The 18,963-nt window shown below is 32.8% G+C and overlaps 1 protein-coding gene across 1 annotated transcript in view; it reads left to right on the forward strand.

The window, feature by feature from the left end:
• Positions 1–18,963, forward strand: part of LOC129218972 (uncharacterized) — a 158,270-nt gene that overhangs the window by 36,909 nt on the left and 102,398 nt on the right. The window contains exon 3 of the mRNA XM_054853291.1: positions 8,284–8,435. Coding sequence (XP_054709266.1) covers positions 8,284–8,435 — 152 coding nt within the window. The remainder of the gene's footprint in view (positions 1–8,283; positions 8,436–18,963) is intronic.

An 18,963-nucleotide genomic window follows, 5' to 3' on the forward strand; every position in this document is an offset into this window, starting at 1 on the left:
TGAAAAAGAAAAAAAAGTATTTAAAAAAATCTAGAAACGTTTTAAATTTACAACCACTGTTATTAGCACAAAAATTTAGATTCGTGTTTCACATAGGAAACAAAAGGTAAATTAAAGATGTTAAAGCGGAAATCATATTGGCAAGTGAATTGATAATGAAAGAAATAAGCTTAAATATGTTCCCGAGTAACCTGCTTTTTGCTGTTCATAAGCGAAAATGAGGAATCACGTGAAAAGGATAACGATCTGCGACAATGATGAATGACTGCTACGAAAATAGCTTTGCTGACATCACTCGATGCCTATTCCAAGAAACAGGAAAAAGATGATTATGATATGATTTTTTTTTTCATTGTTTTTACTTCTAAACATTCGTCAATTAGCTGTTGAACCAATTCCAGTTTTGAAGCTTAAAAAATAAAGTGAAGAGACCAGCAAAAGCTTTCCCTTTTCGCTTGCTAAAAAAAGCTGCTTTATGATTTAAGCATCAGCTAACACTTCTTTGAAATGAGTTAACCGTCAAGCTCACTGAACACTTTTAAGCTCATCTCTAAACGCGAATTATTCTATTGGTGTAAATCAAAATTCAAAGAGTATTAATCATGGCACATAAAAGTTTATTTTTATGTTTATAAAAGCGTCAGTGTGAGGAAACTCAATTAAGAAAGCAAAACAATCTATGTCTTTTCTAAACAAAATAATAAAGATTAACCAAAAATTGAACTGCAAGTGATATACGTTATTAATATGAAAGAAAAAAAATCATATAATTGAACATTAACTTGGTTTTATCGTTTAAACTTTCATTCGCGGTTTTAATAATAATTATTTTTATTTATTTATTTTAGCGATGTTATAGTGCAGACATTCGAAAAAGGGACTGTTTACTTTGATGTACTGTTGACGGTATTCTAATGGAGATTCTTAGATACTGTTGTTATTTAGCCTTTATTTTAATATCAATCTTTATTCTAATGGAATTTTTAGCCACTGCTGTCGTTCTTTTAACAAATGCTTTTTGGAACTGTGATACTTTTTCTTCTGGACATTTTTAGCAATATTGACATGTAGCAACTGTTGTTTTTAATTTAAATTAAGTTAATAAAAAATAAGTTTTCTTAGACGGGGGGGGGGGCATTACTTAAGAGCTGTTGGCGTTGACCCCATTCTAATAAGGGATTTAATTTACTGGTGTCCTCATTCTAACCAGAGGTTTTAGGACTAATATCCTTCATATGATGGGGACTTTTTCAACCTCCATTTCTTATTTTCTAAGAGAAACCAATGAACTTTTTCTAATTGGGACCTTTGAAGACAAATATCCTAAGTCTAATGGGGTTTTTTAACTAACTCCTTTCTAATTTATTAAAATGATCATGTAGAATATATTTTTCGTGACTGCACTTCTTTTATTCTCCATACCAGGGAATGACGCAATATTCGAGACAGACCTTGCAACTCCGAGCTATGTAGCTACATCGAGAAAAATACGAGAGTAAATAAACGTTTGTTTATATAGTCTCGCTTTCGTTTGACGAACGACTGGCAGTTCTGAGATCGGTATAACAATGGTAGTGGAAAGGTGTGGGGAGTTCATTTATCCAGATCTCATCTTCGTAATGCTCTAAATAGCTGAAACATTGATTAAAATCCATAAATAGCAGCCTAATTTTCAACATGAATGAACGATTGATTGAACGAATGAATGAGGGAAGGAAAGAGTGAAAATAAATGAAAGAACGAATTCGTGTAAAGTAATCTAATACCAGTGACGTACCTAGCATGGGTGATGGTAATTTGTGGTGCCCCCCCCCCCCCCCACAAGAAAAAAAAGTTTCAATGTTCTGTAAAAGCATGAAATTCATACAATTTTCAGAAACAACCATACATTTGTGTTATTATGAAATTTTAAATGGGTTAACGTACAAAAAACAAAAAGAAACTATGAACGCTTTTTACATAACTTGCACTAGACGCATATGTGTACGACCGTTGCGAGGTCTAAAAAGTAAGGGAGTCTATGAAATGGATGGCCCCTGAAGTATTTCAAACGTATCTCCAACACAAAGTAAAACGAGCTGATGTGTGCATCACTTCACTTCCTTTTACTCCAATTTAATATCATTTTCTCATTATTGGCAGTTTTAATATGATTCAATAGTTTACTCTCTAAATATCACCAACAGTGGCCAAATTAAAACCAGATTTAAAAAAAATATATATTTTTTGAAAATCGGCAAATTTGTCGCCAAGTTGGCGACAAAACTTGGCGACCAAAATACTGGCGATATATCGCCATGTGTCCACCAAATTACAACACCACTTGAGTTTACATCGAAATTAACAATGATTTCCCCCCAAAAAGGGTCAAAAAACCCCCTTTGGAGCATACGAATGCAACCAAAAAGAAAGGTGCACAACTAGACCCCACTAGGAGTCTACGTACCAAATTTCAACTTTTAAGGATATTCCGTTCTTGAGTTATGCGACATACATACACACATACGTACATACAGACGTCACGAGAAAACTCGTTGTAATTAACTCGGGGATCGTCAAAATGGATATTTCGGGTGTCTGTACGTTCCTAAGCACATATCCACGTGTGGTCGGGTTGAAAAAAAAAACTCAACATTCATTTGGGGGTGAGCAAAATGGAAATTAAGGTAGATTTTTGGGAGAAAATTTTTTTGCGAATACAATACTTCTTTTTTTGTAAAAGGAAGTAATAATGGGTTTCAGTTTTTTTGGCTTAGGCTTAAGTTTAGGCAATATGAACCTAACCTTGAGTATAATATCCGCTCCCTGATGTGGTCTGTCGGGAGGGGGGCTGTTCCCGCCCTGAAAATTATCAAATTTGTAGTCTTAAAAATGTATTGTAGCTTTATATTTTTCAAAAACTTGCTATTACACATTGAGTGTGCCCCCCCCCTGGACGGGCGACACCAGGAGCGGGCCGCCCTCCCCCCCGCCCCCCTGTAGCGACGCCACTGCTAATACATAAATAAATAAAATAATCAATTATCCAACGTATTGAAGCACAGTTGGATAATTGATTATTTTACTTTTCAGCACAAAGGTATTTATTCGTTACATAAATAAATAGCTGACTGCGTAAATAATAAATTAAGTGAATAGTTTAAAAAATGAACGTATGAATGAATGGAACAATAAATCCGTGAATGATGAATGAATGATTAAATAAATAAACAAATAAATTAATGCGTAAACTATTGAAAAGTGAAAAGCAAATGAAGAATGCATGATTGAATGAATGAAAAAATGAGTGAATGAAGGAAAAATGAATGAATGAATGAAAATGAATAAATAAATTACTGAAAATGAATGAATTAATTAAAAATGGATCATTGAATAAAACAATGAATGAAAGAATTGAGGAATTGAAGGAAGAATGAATTAGTGAAAGGATGAATGGATGAAGGAAGTTCTTAGAGAACGAGTGAATTAAATGAAAGCCATTTATTAATTCAATTATTCATTTATTTATTAAATAATTCATGCGTTCATTTTTTGTTTTTTACTTATATTTTTGTTTACTTCTTCATTCCTTCATTTATGTATCTATTTATTAATTTACTTGTTCATTTATAATTTTGCTAGTTTATGATACAGCAATTTATTCCTTTTTTTCATTTATTCATTCATTCACCTGATTTGTTATCTATTTATTAAGATAAAATTGAAGAAATTTTATCCTGAGACGAAGAAATCCTTACTTTGCAAAGAATTTCTCCCCTCCATTACATACCAATCAGGATAAATTCTCCTGCATGAATCTCACTGACTCAAAAGACTGATGTCTCAATTTCTCTAAAAAGAGCATTTAAATGATTTTCAACTTCAAGCCATGCATTAGCGAAACAAGAATTTATCTTCTGGGTGGTGAGGATCACAGTCTTCTAGACTTTAGTCTAGATAGAAGGTGTAAACTGCCGTATTAGGACGGGAAAGGGGTTTGACCCTCGTATTCCAAATGCGGTTACACAACTTTTTCATGGCATATCATCTTAACAAAGTGATCTTTTGTTCTGAATCTCTAAGCATTTGCTTATCAAAACAACATAGTCGATCCTCGATTTAAGGACAAACCTCGGGACTTCACGAAACTGACCTTATAAGAGGGATGATCTTTTAACCGATTCATGAATATTTATTCATAAATAAACATGTATGAATATTAATTTTTTGCAAAATATAATACCTTCAAAAATATCAGTTAATTTTGTTATAATAGTTTAATAGATTTGAACCAATTAAAATTTTTGTAACCAATAAGAAATTTTGAAATGATTTTTTAAAACTTTCATTTAGAATGAAGCTGCACACAAATATGCCCAAGCAAAGAACTGATGTGCAACTTACCTTACTTAAAATTATTATTAGTACAGGACTTACGCGTTTTTTCTTTAACTGAAGCACAGCGGTTTCTAAGTATTTTCTGAAAATATTCTTCTGCTTCTCATGACTGGTAAAAAAGTGCGATATGTACACGCTGAGTGCCCGCGTTACAGAGGAACATCCAGACGATGCTGTTGGGAGGGGCAAATGAGTAATGCATTATGGGGGGAGGGGGGGGTGACTAAAGAAAATAAAATTTTCGAAGATTTTATAAGAACTAAACATGTTTTTTCGTGTGTGTGTGTGTGTATTTTTTTTCGAATAATGTGTATTATTCAAAGAATTTGAATGAAAGCTACAAATGTTTCGGGTACAATAAGAATAAAATATTGAAAAAAAAAAACGAGCTGATGTGTGCATCACATGACTTCCTTTTACGCCAATTTAATGATAATAGCGCCTTGGAGTAAGCAAGGAAACACTAAATACTTTCACCCCTAGTTTCTTGCGAACCGAAGCAAAAAATAAAGTTTGCAGATGCATTTCTCTATTATTGGCAATTTTAATGTGATTCAATTGTTAACTCTTTAAATATCACCAACATTGGCCAAATTGAAACCAGATTTAAAAATTAAAAAAAAAAAAAAAACACCAAATTTTTTGCCAAATTGGCGACAAAACTTGGCGGCCAAAAGCTTGGCGATATATCACCAAGTGTTTGACAAATTATAACACCACTTGAGTTAGCATTGAAATTAACAATGATTCCCCCCCCCCCAAAAAAGGTGTAAAAGACCCCCTTAATAACATCCGAATGCAATCAAAAGAGAAGGTGCACAACTAGACCCCACTAGGAGTCTACGTACCAAATTTCAACTTCCTAGGACATACCGTTTTTGAGTTATGCGAGGCACATACGTACATACACACATACATACGGACGTCACGAGAAAACTCGTTGTAATTAACTCGAGGATCGTCAAAATGAGTATTTCGGGTGTCTGTACGTTCCTAGGCATATATCCACGTGTGGTGGGGTCGAAAAAAAAAAAAAAACTCAACATTAATTTAGGGGTGAGTAAAATGGAAATTAAGGCTAATTTTTAAGTGAAAATGTTTTCGCGAATACAATACTTCCTTTTTTGTAAAAGGAAGTAAAAAGGAAAGAATTTCTACTAATATTTTAGATTCATTATCCATATTAAACTCTTCAACTTTTGATTCGTTTGAGGACTCGTGAAGTACTTTCAGTAGCCATTTATAGGTCCTCAATTGTACTTTTTTCCTTATAAAAGAAAAGTTGCAGCATCAAGATTTTACCTCTCTCTTTTTACCAGTTTTCGTACCGAGCGCGAGCGTTGGAACACAAAAACTGCATTTGTAAATCAAATTTGAAGATAGCTATGGATTTGTTTGTTAATTAAGCTGTTTAAAATTCGCGCATAAGTAAGAGTGTTTGCGGGTTCTCCACCGAAAATTTGTATTAGGGACTCGTTTTTAGACTCTTTGGTGGTTAATACTTGAATGGGAGGCTTGGAAGTATCTGTCCGGAAAATTCTGAAAATTTAAGGACATATTTCTTGAAGCACAATTGTTAGCTATCTTTGGTGGCTTGAAGGGAGAGTATGAGATTCTGGAATTCTCCCCAGTCGTTTTTAGATATTCGAGCTTCAAAAACGTAATTTTAGATATATTTAGCGATGCTAAAACCAGGGGACTCGAGGGCTTTATCCCAGGAAAAATGTCGGAGTTGAAGTCCTAAAAACGCAATTGTAGGCCACCTTTGATGACGTAGCAGCAGACATGGAATTCAAAATTTTTTCCCCAGAAATGTTTCGATGTAGAAGTTCCAAAAAAAAAAAAAAAAACGCAGTTTTAGATGATCTTTGAATAATGTTGAAAGGTGAGGAATGAATGGACATGGGGGCTGAAATTTTTCGAAATTGAAGTCCTGGAAAGCTAGTTATAAGCCATCTTTTATGACGTAGGGGAAAGGAACAGAGATCGGAACTTTCTATATCGGAAATTGTTCGAAATTGGAGCCTTGAAATGCGAAGGTTGGCGATATTTGGTAGCGTTAAGGGAAGGAATGTGTCCAGGAGCTATTCCTCAACTTTTCGATATTGAAGCTTCCAAAACGCAATGTTAGCGGATCTTCATTGATGTTAATGGAAGAGCTCGGGATCAGGGGCTTCCCCCCCCCCAGAATTTTTTCGGAATTGAAGTTCTAAAAACGAAATTGAAGGCTCTTTTTAACGACATTTTCAAATAATAATAATAATAATAAATGTGGATTCCGGCGATTTTTTTCGAAACAGAAACTCCAAAAATTCAAAAATTTTGACGATCTTCGATGACATTGGAGAGAGGGGTTCAGGGATTCTTCCCTGGAAACTTTTTGGATTTAAAGTCGTAAAAATACAGTTGTAGGCAATTTTTTGTGACGTGTTGGGGGGGGGGGGGAAGAAAGTTTGGCAGCCTTCTCCCGGAAATTTTTCAAATTTACAAACTTTTTTTTGGGGGGGGGGGGGCGATCGCCCCAATTGCCCCCTGGGGATCCGCCACTCTGCTGCGTTACTTGCTTCATATTATAGTATCACTGTTGTAATACTCACTTTGTACTGCATTCTGTGCACTAAAAGCTACGTTAATAGGAAAAATGACTTTTCACTTTTTAAAGATCGTATATCGCGGAAAATTCTTGAAATTTTTGAAAAAATATTATTTATATACGTTTTGAATTTGACTACTAACTTAAAATTAATTTATTATCTTCTGTAGGATTCTAGAGTTTCAACCCCCCCCCCCCCCCCAATATCAGCAAAAAAGATTAATGTCCTTCCATTACCATATTCTCTGTCCTATTACCAAAGTTTCTGTTTTCCGTTACCATTAAAAAACATCCAAATTATAGACCTATTAAAATTATAACTGTTTCTCATTAACAAGAGACATAATTCTGTTTTGTTTAAAAAAGTATTAGTTCCTAAACCCAATAGGTTCTTGGTAAGGTAATTGAGATGTGGTATTTTGGTAACGGAAGGACATTCAGATTATCACCTTAACGATAGACTGATTTCATGGTTGAAAAATATTATTTTTTTTTCAAATTACTTAACAGAAAATTTAATTAGACATTTAAAGGATAAAAGTTAACCTACTTATTGTATTCTGATAAAAAAGTTTATTGAAATAACAGTATAACAAAAAAAAAAAACTGAATTCTAGGTCTGTAAAAACACAAAGAGAAAAATTTGTTTTGTCCTTGATTTTCTGAAAGTCATTGAGTTATTTGGATAAAATATGTTAATACTTAACAAATAGAAATTTATACATTTCTGAAGAAAATGATGTATGGCAAGTGACCAAATATTAATTTTTAAAACTCAAGTAGTCCTGTCTTCTTTTTCCAGGAAGTACCATTCTTTATTTAGTTGTAAAATAAACTTCTTCAAAATGATAATTGTTGTCCCAAGCTATAACCTATTGCTGCATGCATAAAAGAAAAATCGAAATGTTAAGTGTCCCACATAAGGGAGCAGGATCCTTAACTTGGGAGAATAGATATTTTTTTTGTTTTATTTTCTAAGGGACACATGATTAATATGCTACTGAAGGTTAAAGTTCAAAAATGTCCCAAGTATGGGCACTTGACTAGTTTTTCATGAGTTAAACCAGAAATATTATATAGAACTATTTTCTTCACACACGAAAGAAAACTTGAACACTCAACGCATTCTCAGACTGAGATCTGGTAAAGACTAAAGTAAACAGCACAAGAAATGTATTAATATCGGTAAAATTCCACCAACAGCTACAGATATCGAGTAAAATTAAGAATTACGAGTTCATAAATTAGTTTCCCTCGATTCGTTGAAATCTTTCTTCAAATGAATTCTAATTTGTCTCATTTTTATTTTTCAGTTTTCGAAACAAAACAAAAAATTGTACTTGTGATGCAATACGCTAGTGGAGGTGAATTATACGATTATTTAGGTTGTCACGAAAAACTACCCGAAGATGAAGCAAGAAGAGTCTTTCGACAGATAAGTTCCGCCATATACTACTGCCATAAGGTAAGAATTTTTTTTATTACTATGGCTTAAGTCATAGAAATAAATAATCTGTTCTAAAATAATAACTATTTTGCAGTGGCATCGCTATGGGGGGGGGGAGGCGAGGGGGGCGGTCCGCTCCGGGTGTCACCAGTCTGGGGGGTAACACTCAAAGTGGAATTTCAAGTTTTTTTTAAAAATATGAAGCTAAAATGCATTTTTAAGGCTACAAATTTGAAAATGTTCTACGGGAAAACCTTCAGCCCCCCCCCCACTTTCAGTTGTTTTTTGTACATTAGCCCGCTTAGAATTTCGTTATAGCACTAATGCAGTTGTTTCGGAAAAATGCATGAATTTCATGATTTCATATTTTTTTTAACTTTTGCATTTGTAGGGGGGGGGGTGACACCCAAAATTACCGCCGCCCCTGGGGAGTGACACCCAAAGTGGAATTTCAAGTTTTTTAAAAATATGAAGCTGAAATGCATTTTTAAGGCTACAAATTTGAAAATGTTCTGCGGGAAAGCTTTCAGGCCCCCCACTTTCACTTGTTTTTCGTACATTAGCCAGCTTAGAACATCATTATAGCACAAATGCAGTTGTTTCTGAAAAATGCATGAATTTCATGATTTCATTTTTTTTTCTACTTTTGCGTTTGTAGGGGGGGGGGGGAGGGGTGATACCCAAAATTACCGCTTCGGGTGTAACCCGTGCTAGGTACGCCACTGCTATTTTGTAAACTTCTACCAAACCCTTCGATATTTTAGTAGCCATCAGCAAAATCTAGCGCTAAAAAAAGAAAGATCTATGATAAAAGATCTAAACATTGTTTAACTCTTTTTATACTTTAAAATTTTATCTTTCGTTGACGAAATCAATCAAAGAGTTCATCGTTTCTAAGTTAAGTTCAGTCTGTAAAGACATTTTCTAAATTCTATTATCCCAGTAGAATTCTTTCCATGCGAATCATTCCGAACAGGAAACCACCAGCATAGCTCTTTTGGCATGTAATACTGAAGGGGTGAGCACTTACGTCAAGAGACGTCTGGGGTGTGAACTGGAATTGTTAAAGCTGGCATTGAAAATCTTACCTTTGACAGGTAAGTAATCTATTTCGGGCCGACGGAAGTCTACTGGAAAAAAACAAAAAGATTTATCAAGGGCATCTTTACCTGATGCCCTCTTTTCTTACGCATATAAATACAGATGATATACGTTTATTACGAAAAATGATTTTATCCGACTACTTTTCAGGGGTAGGAGTTGTCATAAAATTCCTAAAATATTACATTTTATCCAAAAATTTCGAGTTTTGACCTAAAATTCCTAAAATGTTCTTTATTTTGTTCCTTACTTGCGCAGAAAAAGAAAAGTCAACCTAAAAATGGAACTTCTCATAATGATATGCCTATATTTTAAGATAAAATGAACTTACTAGACCCTAAGAAATTTTCTCTAAAAAAGAAAGAAAGAAAAACCTATGGTGCTGGTGCCTTTTTTCTGGAGAAGATGGAAGGGGGGGGGATGCATTTAACCATAACGTACGCTCAATATAAAGCTACATAAAAATAAAGTAATAAAGAAAATAACAACTGCGCAGGAGGCGTTGCGGAAGGAAATGGGATCTGATATTTTTTTATTTTTCCCCCCTTGAAAAGAAATGAAATATATGTTAACCATGTTAGCTGAGATGTCGCTCCCTAATCTGGTTAACACAGGAACTTATTGTTTGTATATTGTGCATAATGCTATGCGCAAGGGAGTTGAAAAACATTTGCTCAACATAGATAATTTTGCATTAGGGTCATTCCATGCGAAATGAGCAAAATTCGCAAAAAACTGGTGGCCGCACGGTAACAGATTTTTATGAAATTTGCTATACAGGTTCCTTTTATGCCTACATAAAAATATCTAAAATATTTTCGCTTAAAATTTCTTATTTAAATAGTTACATGCGATTGAAAATTGGTCAAATTGAACAGCATTCTCATAAATGCTAAATGTTGCACTTTTGAAGGCTTGTATCTTATTAACTATCTTATTAACGTGAAAACATAAAAGTTATATGTTTTTGCAATCTATGGAGTAGGGTAATCAATCTGATGTCAGTAAAATTTTTAAAGTTACTATAGTTAACTTTTAACCGAGTTTCAAAAACTGAAAATATTTCAAATTCTTCATAATTAAGCATTTTATTTTTTAATCTCAATCTTTAAGGAATGCATTAGCTTTGATGAAATTATTACCCAATAATGTCCTAAGTATCATAAAAGAAATACCTTACTTTTGAAGTTGTATTTTAACTCATTTGTCCTTAGAATCAGTTTTAAACTTAGTGACATTTTGCAAAATGATGATGTTCCCCTTCACGTACACACAAAAATTCCAATGAGGGAAAATTCAGACAACTTTAAAATTTTACAAGAATATAGAGCTGTGTTTCTACTATTTGCTTGAAGAAACTCGAAATTGGTTTTTGATTTCCAAACGTAAAATAAAATTCAGAAAAATAGCATTTTCTTTCTGTTTTATGGGTCAATCCATACAGGTTCGACGGATGGTTGCGCTCGACCATTTTTATTTTTTTTGAAATTCATATCCCTAAAAGCTGCATATGAAAGATGTTTAAAACCACTTATTTTTCCTCTCAACTGGACCTTTGATTTTTTTAGAGGTCATCAAAAGTGATTTTCGTAGTCAAAAATGGGACTTTTAGACCTTTGCATTTTGGTCAAAATCTATTTGAATTACATTTATGACAGTTAGTTTAACGCTTCGTTGTTAAAGTGCATAAGTTGATAGTCTTACATGCTGAGTTACGGAGCTGTAAATTAATAATGAAAATAATAGCAACAGGTTAAATTTCAAGGCCAAATGCAAAAATTTTACTTATTTCAAAGGGGGATAACTCACGTAGGGGACGGAAACACAAAATGAATCATTTTTACTGTTATTTTTTTATTAAAAGAGCTAGAAAAGTGATTTAAAATCTGAAGTAAATTGGCAAAATTTCAATCTTTGTTAATATCTCAGATTCAAAAAAAAGATCCGAGTAAGTTTTATTTTGCTCTTTCTCAATAGAGATTTGTTTGTAGAATGCGGAAAAATTTATTTTTTAAGTGTACGTTTATAACTTATGGAGTTATTGAGTCACAAACTGGCAGCAATGAACTCTGAAAATTTAGGCTTCGCGTAAGCATCAACTTCTAATTTCAATAACAAAGCAACAAACAGTTTTTAAACTTTCATACTTTGCATTTCCTCATAGATATGCATGGTTTACCTAACTAAAAATGTTCATAGGAATCTGTGACATGTCAGCCACAGCTGATTTGCTCATTTCGCATGGAATGACCCATTAGACATTCATCAATGGTTTAAATTATCACCAACCATGAGGGAAGATTTTCATTCCTTGCAAGTTGAATTGCTTAATGAAGTTTGAGTTGATTATGTCTTTTTACGACATATTGGGACAAGGTGGTTAACTCTTGGGCCTGTATATGGGTGAATGTACGGTATTTTTTTTTTTTTTTTTTTTGCGCTCCCAAAGAAAAACTTTCTGTTTAGTTTAACATTCATTATTTCACTAGTTTCCGTTATTTTTGTATTATTTGCAAAGATGAAGGATAGACGAAGTTTGAACTTTTCTGAGTTTTATTGGCATTAGGGGAAAATATGCCTTCAGAGGGCTACACTATTGCTTTTCAAACTGCCAGAAGAGTGACGCCAGAGAAGTGACAAATTCACACGTAATCTATAAAAACAACATCATGCGTTCTTTCTACCAAAACTTAAATGTAATCTGTGAAGTCTTCCCACAATAAACATTGTATTGTACATTGTACAAATGTACCTTTAGGTAACGATCAAAGTAAAAAATATATACTTCAGGGGAAATACTGAAACAACTGGCACAAGCACGCTTTGTAGCAAAGGCAAAGAGAATTGATTGCAATATTGTTTGAATTTTACTCGACCCCATTAGCTTGCTTCTAGCTTTAGTCTGTATTGCGCTGGTTAATCGCGGTCAAGGAGATTTTTTAGCAATTTTAATGCTTAATTAGAGTTTTTTAATTTTGCCAGGTGAAGGTGAAGTAATTATTAAGTCACGTGAAAATTAATAATTTTTTGTATGTTAATAAATATTTTTGCAATGTTTTTAATAGCATGCGTTTTGATGTTTGTTTAGGTGCATGATTATGGTAAATTAAATTATTCCAGGTTATTTAAAAAAGAACGTTGAACGTGTTTCTAAAAAAATGGAAAAAGGGGAGGCCAGGGGAGTATACATTTTAAACTGTTTTCAGCTGTAAATGATAAAATAAAACAGTTATCGAGAATTGACTGTGTGGGCCACATAAAAGGTAATATTCTTTATTAATAAAGCATCAGATAACATTGATATAAGTTGTTTTACATAAAAAAAGTTTTTATGCGCCGTTAAAATTCAAATAGCGTATATTTACCCTTATGATGCATTGATTGAGCAGTATTCAGTTATTGAACATTATTTCTTAAAACCTATATCTGTTTGGTATGAAGGTGGCAATTTAGATAGATGTAATGGAACTGCAAGTTCATTGAAAGATTCATTTACACTTGTACACTTACATTGTGTCTCATTTCTCTAACCTACTCAAAAAGTATGTACTACTTTTACAGGAAGAAAGGCCAGTTCTTTTTTTTTTTTTTTTTTTTTGTACCTAAAATTGAACAAACTTATTAGAAGCATATTTTTAAAGTTCATGAAATCGAAAGTAGAGAGAGGCAAAAAAGTATATTCCTGCAATAAATGTTAATATGTGTGCTTATTATAAAGTCAAATTAATTAGAAGATTTTCCTGTAAATTGATTGTTTAGATTAACCCAGATTAAAATTGTAAAATAAAATATTTCTACTTCATAATGTTTCACTGTGTTGAAGAATAAAAGACTGAATGCATTTTATTATCGTTTTCAAGATTGAATTTGAAACTTTTGATCACTCACTACTAAAATCAAGCTTATAAACTACATTTAAGTTAACAAAACTTGATATTTGTTGTCCTAAAAATGTCGTAAATTTTTACCAAAATTGTGTCTTAAAATTTTTGAAATCACCACTCCGACCCCTGCTTTATTTCAGAAAACGATCAATACAACTAGTTAACACTTCATTGAAAAGCGCATTTTTAGAAATGAATGTTTTAAATATTAATGGGTCATTTTAAAATAACAAATAAAAAATCAAATAGTACGAGATCCCACTAGGCTTGACCTACCCTCATCGAGCTTCCTACAATTGTTACCATAGACGAAGAGTAAAAGTTGTAAATAAAACGCGAAAGTAAGAATTTGTACCTCTTTCACGTGAAGTAATCAGGGTTGCCAGAGGTTGAAAGGTGCCTAAAAATTAGTAATTTACCCTCATTGAGTTTCCGAAGATCGTTATCATAAATGAAGAGTAAAAGATGAAATAAAACGCTTAACTAAGGTTGCCTACCTTTTTCGGCTCCCTAATCAGGGTTGTCAGAGGATAAAAGGTTTCTAATGAGGGAGATAATTTACCGCCTCATCGAGTTTCCGGAAATTGTTGTCATAAATGAAGAGTAAAAGCTGTAAATAAAACGCTAAAGTAAGATTGCCTACCTTTTTCCGGTCCTTAACCAAGGTTGCCGCGGGTTAAAAGGTACCCAAAAATGAGTAATTTACCCTCATCGAGTTTCCACATAAGTTATATTAAAAAAAATGTAGGTAAAAATATTACAAAACCAATGGTATAAGGGTTGCCTAAACAAAAGTGCTTCAATCATAGGGTTTCCGTTGTTCGAAGTTTCAATATTGAAACTTACAGCGACAAATAATAGCGACAACCCTATGATTGGAACACTTTTGCTTAGACAACTCTATACCATCGGTTTTGCAATATTTTTACCTAAATGTTTTCGTAGGTTTTTTGCTTTAAAATTACCCTGAGCGACCAGATAACTTTAAATCTGGATCAAAATTAATTTTAAAATGTGTTTCTTTTAAAATAATTACTAGTATTTCTTTACTTTAGATAACTATGAAATTCAGTCAACTTCCGATAACTCGAATCCTTACAACTCGAATACCCCAATTTATCAAAGTTTTCATTTGGTCCTAAACTCCTGAGAAGGCTGCAGAAACTTCCCATAGCTCGAACTACCAATAACTCAGAGATTTTAGCTGGTTCCTTCGGGCTTCGAGTTATCCAGAGCTAACTGTACTGAAGAAGTTTTCATCATTCTCTTGCCATTAGTTGCAAGAACATTATTGAAATATGAATGAGGCAGTTAAAAATTGGAAAATTATGGATCAAATATTCATAATTCCCTCACATTTGGTCAGGAAATACCCCCAAATTTTCTTTTTTTTTTTTTTTTTTTGAGGGGGGGATTTGATGTTAGTTATATCTGTCAGTTAAGTTATGTTTTACCCTTAAAGAGTTAGTTCATATTAAAATGCATTTCGCCTGACAGAACACACATAAAATTTCATGTTTTCTAAATAACATGGGAAATATGGAAAAGGGAATATCATTACGGAAAATTGTTGTTATCATTACTTGATGTTATTTTTGTCCAATTTCTGATTATTTGGCTCCAAGTTTGTAACTTCGTCACTAAACGCGCTTTTCGATTCAAAAAATTGAACAAAACGAGCCACACGATTCAGCTTCGTGGTCCGAATGTGGCCCACGGGCCGTAGGTTGGGCACCACTGATAAACCATTAAAACAATTAACTTAAGTTTTTTTCAGGAGACTAAGTTCAAAATAAAAAAAGTCCGAGATGGTTATAATTTCCTCCAAATACCCTAAAACTCCCCCACCCCCCCCCACCCCACGACACAGTTCTAGGAAACTTGTATTAGAACTGTGTCATGAGTTTTAGTTTCACTTGGCTTAACAGGCATTTACAGCTTAATATTAGCACTTGATGTGTTTTATTTTTGCGTTATTAATGTCTTCATATTATATGTATCATGCTTAGAAGTGTATGCAAAATCTGAACGAATAGTTCAAATTGGATTTCGAAAAATCTAAACTGTGATTGGGCAGATTACATTGAGTACACACACGTGCACATAGAGCATCGTTTTAAGGTCCATCGTTCTGGAGTCATTCCACAGAATTTCAATAAAATGAAAAATTTTTGGTTACAGCACAATTTTTTATTGTTCTTCATCCTATCGTGCATAGAAACAAGTATGATAAAGTAGCAAAAAGCCTTTTATCAAGGACAATCTAACTTCAGTTTTTCTAAAGTTATGGTTAGTCAAAAACTGCTTGGTAAAGCTTGATTGCGAAGAGAAGGAGGATGAACTTGAAGCGATACCTCATTTTGTATCATTTGTAATAGGTAGAATCAGCCAGAAAGCACCCAAAAATAAGAGTCGTTCTCACTGATCCTGTCTATTACAAAATAATAACAATCAACCTATTACAAGTGATACAAATGATGTTTTTGCTTCAAGGTCATCTACTTTCTCTTCGTGGTCAAGCTTTAGCCAGTTTCTAAAAGATTCAATGGTCTCGTAAAAGCCGTATATATATTTTTTAGTTAATCTAGATATGCAAAGAGTTTGAAGCAAGAAATTCGAAAAATGCTGAAATCTGTAGAAGTTTTACGTTATGTCAGTGAAGCACCGTTTATACGTTTCTCTTTTATACGTTTTTATCAATTATACGTTTTTAAAATTGATCCCTGCAGAGTCTAATACACTTTAACCTATACATATTATACGTTTTTTCGTTTGTACTCTTTTTTCGTATAGTCCCTTCAAAAACGCATAAACAGTGTTTCACTGAATCAGAGGTTTTGAAAATAATTATCGAATGAAGGGGATAAGATAACTCAGTAATTTTCTTTATAGGCTATTGCATTTACAAACATGCTCTTCAAAAAAGTTAAAAGGTTCTGTTTTTTCACTTTGTTTTTGAACCATAACAATTAAAAATTAGAAAATTCAAGTATCCCTATTTTTAACAGCTGGTATCTAAAGAGGGGGAAGCTACATTCACATGAAATTTGCCAAGGGCAGACGGGCTTCTACATATGATATTTACTATCTGTGAATTGCATTCTGTTATTCTAATTGATCTATGAAATACAGAGATTTGAAAATGAAGAAATGGCCGTCAGTTATGAAGGAGTTCGCTAAGACCTAATTAGCTGCTGGACAAATATTTTCGAACAAAAAAATATTTTTGGTTGCCCTCATTTCGTATTTATAATTGTTTTGCTTAAAAAAAAAATCTCGGAATTCTTTTCATTTACTAACATTTTCGCTGTGGTCCTTTTGTGGTCAATAAATCCAAAAGAGAGAAAACTATTAAAATATTTTTTTAACCTATGTGAGCTTTAATTCTCTGCAATGCAAGGTGGGTGCTCCAAATAAGGCAATCTAGACGAATAAGGCAAACCCCCATTTTTCGATGTAGGATAGAAAAAATTCGCTAGATTGTGATTTTATCGTCATTAGAAAGCCTAACTAATGATGAACCGTTACCAGTGAGCCAATTGTTATCAACAGGCAAAAGTGTGGCAACTGTTATTACAAAAGAGTCTTTTCAAAATTGCCTGATCTTATTTTACAGTGAATTTTGTTTCTCTCATATTCACTACAGTTTACTTTTATAATAAACCAATTGAGAAAAGTTGTTAGTTGTTCTAGAAAGTGTTATTTATGTGGATGACGAATTCGAAAAGTAAAATGTCGCTGCGTACCATCATTTTTTCCTGTGATTTGATAACCCTAGAAGAGTATACTGTAGTCCATTAAGGCCATGATTGGTATTATTAGTAATACAGAGTCCTTATTAAGGCAATGAAGGGTCAGGTGAAGGATGTCATCCAGTGCTGCGTATACTGTAAATCTGTGCACGAACTGTGCGTAAAAAGGTCCCCCCCCCCCAAAAAAAAAAACAGAAAATAACGCAACATCAGTGCTCCGAATGTGATGATTGATTTTCTTCTTTCCATTGAAATAAAATTGAATTTATTGATAATGTTTTTGAGTTTGTCACATGTGATTTAATATGTTTATTTTTTTATTTTTTGGATAGTAAAGTATTTTCCTTTTTTTTTAATAGTACATTTTGGGTTTTTTCCAGAGTTGGCCTGTAGGAACCCCTGTTCCTTATAAGACAAATTTGCCTTTGTTTATTAAACTGTTACCAAACATAATACAAACTAAAATTTTCACATTTAATAACTCCTTTTTCTTTTTTCTTTTTTTTTTTTATCTAGGGTCATTCCATAGAAACGTCAACCTTAGCCTCAGAATTTTTTTTTTTTTTCACAAAGTCCTAATTGTGTGTCCTATCATTTCATTTAGCATACTTTCTAGTATATAAATCCAGTAACAGTTTGTTCATATTCTATTCGATGCATTTCTTTTGGCTCTAAACGTGTAAGGTTGTAGAAAAGGCTTAGCATACGCAAAAAACATACCTCTTAGTTTTCTTGCGTAATGTAAAATGTTTTGCAAATTTTTAAAAGAATTATGTTTATTCTAAAAGATTAGATGTTGGCCCAATAAAATTGACTGTTCTTTTGCAATACATCATGAGATAAAGATTTTAATTAGTTCGGTTATTTCACTGAAAGTGGTTGCGTTATTGTTAGTAACGAAAATGTACTATTTTCAGTTTTAAAATTAAACCAAATTATTGTACCAGTCAACACTTTAAATTTTCTTACATCCGTATTATATCTACTTAAAAAGTGCAAAATATTTGTTTTAGATACAGAAGATATAAAATAATTAGTGTGACTAACGTAACATCTGAGCTGTGACTAACGTAACATTTTAAAAATGACTGATTTAATTTAAATTTTATTTCATTTAAAGTACCCTTTCAGTATCAATTTTGAATAAGTAGACATTCTATATTGATTAAAAAAATATTTAGGGTGAAAAATACCTCTAGAAATGTTGTAATGCACACCTTCTGTCTATTTAATAAAAAAGAAAAAGGCTTTTTTAAAGGTCTTCTTTAAAAAGAAATACTTCCAATATAAAGATGAATTGTTATTTTTTAAAAAGAATGGTGGGTAAAGAAAAATGAGTACTCTGCTGAATAGGCATTCAACACAACAACCCAAGCTAAAGAAATAAGAAAATAGAAAGACAATTTTAAGAAAGAAGAACGGTTTTTTTTTCTTTTTTTTTCCAGAAAATATATCCACTAATTATTGAAATGAAGTAATGGCAACTAACTCATTGAAAAACATTTAAAGATGTTATATGATACAGTGACAATAAACGCTGCTGTAGCATATTAAAGAAAATGCATAAATGATGATTTATACATTTAAATAGTTGTGGTGATATCTGGAATTAAATGAATTCGTCAAAAATGTGATTTTTTTTCCGTATATTTCATTTTAAATCAAGATATACAACACAATTCGTTCGATGAATCAGTAAACCTTGAAGAATAATATGCCGTTGAAACGTACTACGGAGTTTCTTATGACGATAACTAGTACATTGACAGAATGCTAGACTTTGGTGAAACTATCAACTTGTATAAAATT

This window comes from Uloborus diversus, chromosome 3, assembly GCF_026930045.1.
Source record: "Uloborus diversus isolate 005 chromosome 3, Udiv.v.3.1, whole genome shotgun sequence".
Lineage (NCBI taxonomy): Eukaryota > Metazoa > Arthropoda > Arachnida > Araneae > Uloboridae > Uloborus > Uloborus diversus.